Raw genomic sequence first — 6,000 nt, 5'->3', positions numbered from 1 at the left:
ATATATATATATATATATATATATATATAATTATATAATATTAAAATAACATATAACATATCTTGGGGTTCGCACAGCTCAGCTTAAATGTTAACTCTGTGACTAAATGTGTAAACAATACAATCTGATAAACTAATTGTGGTGATTTGCCGTACACCGGAATCATCCTGCCTTCAGACAGACAACGAATACACAAAGCGATAAACCTACAGCTCATACTGATTAATCCAACAGCTGCAGGAATGCAAGGACAAGCAAGGAAGCAAGTCAGTTAGAAAGACAGGAAGAAAGAAAAGATCTCACCTACTAAAGGATCCTGAACACCTGAGGAAAATATGAAGGGGAGGAGAAAGAAAAGGAGAAAAGAATGGAAGCAACTTCAAAAAGGAGTGAAAGAGGGAACAAAAGTGATCAGAAAAGAAGAGCTCCATCCCTAAAATAAGTGCTGTGATTTTGTTGAAAATGCATTTGAAAACACTCCAGAGATTGGGCTGAAAGCCTTTACATTACAAACACTGTTAAGGATTTAAAAAGGCTTTGAAAGCCTGTACATACCTACACTGGGCCGAAGCTGCTCCAGGAATGTGTGTTTTTGCGGTGAGTGTGATGTTGTCAGAACCTTCACACCGTGATAACAAGCTAACTGGATGCACATAAGGCCAAAAGACTGAGGAGGGAGAGGAAATGGGAACATTACACTTTCATGCACACTGAGATTTAGTAGAATTCTTAAAATGCTGAAACATTTTATGTCTTAATTAGATGCTTTTAAAAGTAGAGAACGATCAGAAACACGTGCTGCAACACAAGACTCCGGATGGGTCCGTCCTGGGTGATTGTTGCAGTTACATGGTGAGTATATTCCTCCGCTATGTCACCCAGACGTCCAGTTCTTTGATATATTGTATTTGTTTTTGTTTTTTGTTTTTTTACATACGCTTGCTCCATCCATGACCAGGAGTGTGTGTCCGGCTGCCATGCGAGCATGTGTGTGTAGAGCAGTGTAAGCACAAACACCGTCACGCAGCGCTCCGGCAACACACACCGAGCTGAGCTTCTCCGGCTTCTGAACTGGAGACAAACAGAAACACTCAGATGAGCTTTCATTATGCGTTCATGACCTCACAATTTTCAGCTCTGAGAGAGAAGATTCAGATGTGTATATAAGCATATGATAAAATATAAATTTTCCCCTTTATAAGTTGCTTTCAAATGGTTTTCCTACCACCTACAAAAACAGCATACTCATGTTCTCTTAAAAATTTAGTCAGACAGAATCTACAGGTGTAAGAGGAGGGCAGTCTGTGCACTTAAGGTGCTTTATGCTTCTTTCAAACTGCAGACACCATTTTCTTTTAGTTTTTGAAGTGTATGAAGTGAAGATAAAAGGCTGACAGAGAACAGTCTCTGTGCCTGCTGTCTGTTAGGGCAGAGTGGAGCAGCTGAGAACGGTTTGAACTTTCAGATGTGACCTTTTTTGTGAGCCGACTTGTCACACAGACAACACAGTGAGAATCAAGGAATCTTTCTTTAGAATATAAATAATATGTGTTGGGTCACTGTGTTGTGAGAAGGTGTGTTTGATGATAATAGAAGGTGCTTGTCGCAGGAACAAAGTGCATCCTATGCAACCTGCGTTTGTGTGAGTGAGTGTGCATGCGTGTACAGTATGCTACCTAAAAAATATTCATCTATGTCAATGTGATCACAGAGTCCAGAGCAGGGAGAGTCCAGAGGCAGAATACCTGGAAAGGGAAGATGGAACACAGGACACTGTATTTAGGATTAAGTCAAGAGGTTTTTGTTTTAGTAGAATCAGATCCGACAACGTTACAGATATTGATAAAATTTAACTTATTAATTTAGATGTGAGAGCTGGGAATCACTGAACTATCACCAAGCTCTAGTTAATGTAAATGAGTACTTATCAGATATTGGCAACGTTTTCTAATCCCTGCATCCCTAAATAACCCTAACCCCACAAATCGTCCACACAGTTAAAATCACCTGCTCCATCGTTCACAAACAACCACTGTCAGAGTCAGAAGGCATCTCCTAGATCAGATAAATAAAAATGTCTTACCTACAACCTCATCCTCCGGCTGGAAGAAAGAGACGTCGTCGGCCACTGCAGGAAATAACGAACAAACCTGTTAAACTTTCTATGAAGGCATTCCCTACTAATCACATGTATGACTTTTAAACAATCATGTGGCAACAAAAAAAAACTGTGTGTGTGTGCGTTTACAACCTCGCATGACGACCCCGGCCACCTCTCTGCCAACAGGTGTGAAATCTCTCTGGATCCCCATGTCAGCAAGCAACTGGAGCACAGGACAGATAGAGAGAAGAGTAGTCAACACTGATCACTACAGTCGTACAAGGGGTGATGTATTTAACCATCTCATTTCAGTTTAATTTACTGACCTTTACTGGGACAGAAGTAGTGCTGAATGATTTAGAATTTTGACTGAAATTTAAATTGCAATATGCTTTGGGATTTTAGGGGAAATGATCATTTTTACATCATTATTCTCATTTTCATTGAAAAACAGTAAAATGAATTATTGTGTGATTTTTTTGCGGGGATCTGTACCAAACAAAGATGTTTTCGTAAGTCTCAAGAATATGATGTCGGCCAGGATCTAAGCAGCATGACAATGTTTAATTTTAAATGCTATAATGACACACATGCAACCTTTAACAAATTGCAGCAGGACATCTTGGGATTTCGTTAAAATCTTTCCGATTAATTGTTCAGCCCTTCATGAAAGTTAAGAAACAACGTTGACACAATATAAGTACAGTTCAGTTCCAATCAGCCTCTCAGCTGTAAGCGGTGGGTAAGGATATAACATGTCAGTTCCAACAGATCACAGACAGTAGAAGCCTGAAGCTGAATGTATGGACACGCACGGTGTTTGGATAAGATAACTGATCGAATATGAAGATTTTCAAATGTATTTGAACGATTACAACATTTGATACTGCACTTAAAAGTTGCATCTGGATCCTCCATAAACTATACATGTAATTGCAATGGTTAAGTATGTTAATTAGGAGATAATTGGACTATGTTTGTTGCTGGTTTAATGACTCTTTTGACCCTTTTGTGATTTTTGAATGTTTTATCTTAAATAAAGCTTTGCATGATTTTGTCTTACCTTTCTTGTCTTTTACAGACTCATAACCGCAAAATGTATTTCATTATTCTGTGTCCAGAGTGCACATCTGAGAGAAGTTTAACAACTCTCATTGGACCATCGTGACCAATAATTTATTGATTAATAGATGAAACATTTTTCTATTTTGCCTTGGTTTGCAGATTTCTGTTCTACTGTCTGATTACTTAAAAGTCGTAAAAGTCGTGCACACATACCTTGAGGTCCAGTGGGCTGAGCCCACATGCCTTTACCCGAACTCTGACCTGATGGCTGCCTAAAACCTCTGGAAGAGTCTGGGGAGACACAAATAGACACAAACTGTCACACAGAGAAACAGTGCTTGAAATCATGATGCATTGTAACCTGGTAGGCAGACAGTCAGACATGTTAACATCCGCTGCACAGACAAAAGTCAAACACAAACTGTTTCTTTAATAAGAATCGATTTAATAAGGAGATGGACACACGAAGACAGATTGTAAGGCATACATAATAGATGCATTTGATGCCTATAGTTAGCAATCAATCAATCAGCACTTTCTTCTCTAAACACTGTAACAGATAATATATTATGGATACTGGTATAAATTATCTGTCAAACAAACACTTTTAAACTAATACACTATCAAAGTTTGCAATTCAGTTGGCAAAGTGACAAACTAATTTGTGACTGATGGCTTGAAGCTGTATAAAGATGCTGGAGAGGTTTCAGCTACATACTACTCAGCATGGTTTCTACAGAGCCACAGTTTCAAACATGCAGTATAGCAGATCTGCACAATTCCTTTGTTTTTCCTGATCTGATGCATTAGTGTGTATAACCGTGAAAAGTGGCTTCTACTGACCAGCGACAGCATCCACCTGCACAGACCCAGACAGACAAAACACAAACTCACCGTTTCCTGAATAACGAACTTGAACTCAGCATCACTCACACCAGCTCGGCAGTATAAACCTTTCATTCTGTTTTACCTTTAATGTATGCAGAGATGCAGCTACAAGATTGCAAATATAAACAATCTGCTAAACAACTGTCTTATTCATATATTATGTATTTCCAGTAGAAGAAACTTCCAGTTGCTGCTAAACTGACTAGCTTGAGTCAGCTGACCTTCTTCTTTGGTGTTTACATTTTTTGCTTGTGGTGCTAAAACTATTACAATACCGCCCACTACTGGATGTTATGTATTAGCACAGAAGAAAAAGTAACCGTTCATGACCAAATGAATAAGCTAACAATTTAAAAACATAAATGTATTCACATTTCTTTCATTCACATTTAGAAATTGGCCTTCATCAGCAAAGCTCTGAATGCAACGATCATATTTGTGACCAATGTGCAATCATGTGCAATCAATCATGCGTAAAACCACAGATAAGTCTTGAACAGATGAACATTTAAAAACTTTCCTTCTGTTTGTCTAATTATTGCAAGGACTGTGAATTTACGTGATTTACATATTCACTTAAATTCCATATTTACTGTGTCTGTTCACATTTTACATGCTTTAACTTCCACGATGTTTTCAAATTCAGAATTCTTGTTTATTGCCTTTTTTTAGTTTAGATTTTTTTTATGTGTAGGCCTTTTTATATACAGTCTATGGTCTAGGCCCATTCAGTGGCTATGTCTATATCACTTTGTGGATGACATAGTTCTGCTTTATATAATTTAATTTGGCTGTTAAGTGTCTTACGTTGTGCACTTTTAGACTGGTGGTCTCCTCATAAGTTTTGTATCAGTTCACCCAGAGAAAGATTATCTGAAAAGTGGGAATTGTATCATGTTTTCCTTTGTTGAATTGGCTTTTTTTCTTTTTTTCTGGGAGTATAGGCTAAACTTTGTGTTAATAAGTGGCTGGGCAAAAAGGGCTCAGATTAGGGGCGTCACGATACACATAGCTCACAAAATGTGACGATGCACAGTATTGGGTTCATGAGAACAAAACAAGAATTTAAAAGTATTTTAAGGAAATATTCAATCCTGAAATATTTGGGTGGAGGTCTAGGGGTTCTTTCCCCAGAAGATTTTGAGTATTAAATTTCGTGCGTCAATATAAGGTGGAAATGTTTTTATTTTTATAAAGAAAAACACAAAAGGTGGGAGATGACAAAAAATATAAAAATATAATGGAACATAAAGCAGTAATCAGTAGCTTGTTTTGTGTTTTTGCACAATGCACATTTGTTTCTTCTATATTTAAATTGCATTGCACTTTTTCTTTTTGTTCAAATAAGCCTTTCTCAAAGCATTTGTTATTTAACATTTCTTGTTGCAAGCACAACATTTTTAAACAAATGCTTGTCAGCAGTGTCCCCAGTGTAAATGACATCTATGTCTAAACGTCTGGTATCTTTACTGTATTTACCTTTCATCATGGATCAAAGATTTACCATTCCCAAAGAGATGCACGTTAGTCCTGTTTATAATAAAGGGCAGTTTTAATCCATACTGCATGAATTAATCCCATCCCTTCACTTCACTGTATCCCTGTGATCCAGACAAACAAACGGCTTCTAAGTTATCGCGGGGGTTTGCATGATGTCATCATATGTCCTATGACATCTCGCGATATGTCAGTGGCGTTACCCCCATTTTCCAGCTGTCCCTCAATCGGTCGGGATTTCGGAACCAACGGGAGGATCGCCGGAGAGGGATTTGGTGATAAAAACAGCTCATTCTGGGAGAAGATACAACATTATATGGCCACATAAATACACAACGAGCTACTTTATCCAGCATTTCACAATGGAAAGTGAACTATGAGGTAAGGGCAGAGTGTAGTAACGTTATGTGTGGTGTGAAAGAATGTCCCTGAGCGGGCTGACGTTAGCT

General features: G+C 38.1%; 2 protein-coding genes across 7 annotated transcripts in view; one reads left to right on the top strand and one right to left on the bottom strand.

Moving 5' to 3' along the window:
- cryzl1 (crystallin, zeta (quinone reductase)-like 1) overlaps window positions 1-4,287 on the bottom strand; it is a 9,095-nt gene extending 4,808 nt beyond the window's left edge. The window contains exons 1-7 of the mRNA XM_046064945.1: window positions 4,061-4,287; window positions 3,380-3,457; window positions 2,252-2,324; window positions 2,084-2,128; window positions 1,677-1,745; window positions 938-1,071; window positions 556-667 (exon numbers count right to left, since the gene is read on the bottom strand). Coding sequence (XP_045920901.1) covers window positions 556-667; window positions 938-1,071; window positions 1,677-1,745; window positions 2,084-2,128; window positions 2,252-2,324; window positions 3,380-3,457; window positions 4,061-4,126 — 577 coding nt within the window. The 5' untranslated portion in view covers window positions 4,127-4,287. The remainder of the gene's footprint in view (window positions 1-555; window positions 668-937; window positions 1,072-1,676; window positions 1,746-2,083; window positions 2,129-2,251; window positions 2,325-3,379; window positions 3,458-4,060) is intronic.
- Window positions 4,288-5,774: 1,487 nt separating this feature from the next.
- Window positions 5,775-6,000, top strand: part of itsn1 (intersectin 1 (SH3 domain protein)) — a 48,620-nt gene continuing 48,394 nt past the window's right edge. For all 6 annotated transcript variants that reach the window (XM_046064200.1, XM_046064198.1, XM_046064197.1 and 3 more), the window contains exon 1: window positions 5,775-5,932. The gene's annotated coding sequence lies outside the window, so the exon portion shown is untranslated. The remainder of the gene's footprint in view (window positions 5,933-6,000) is intronic.

This window comes from Micropterus dolomieu, linkage group LG12, assembly GCF_021292245.1.
Source record: "Micropterus dolomieu isolate WLL.071019.BEF.003 ecotype Adirondacks linkage group LG12, ASM2129224v1, whole genome shotgun sequence".
Taxonomy (NCBI): Eukaryota; Metazoa; Chordata; class Actinopteri; order Centrarchiformes; family Centrarchidae; genus Micropterus; species Micropterus dolomieu.
This window is presented reverse-complemented; position numbering and strand designations above follow the sequence as displayed.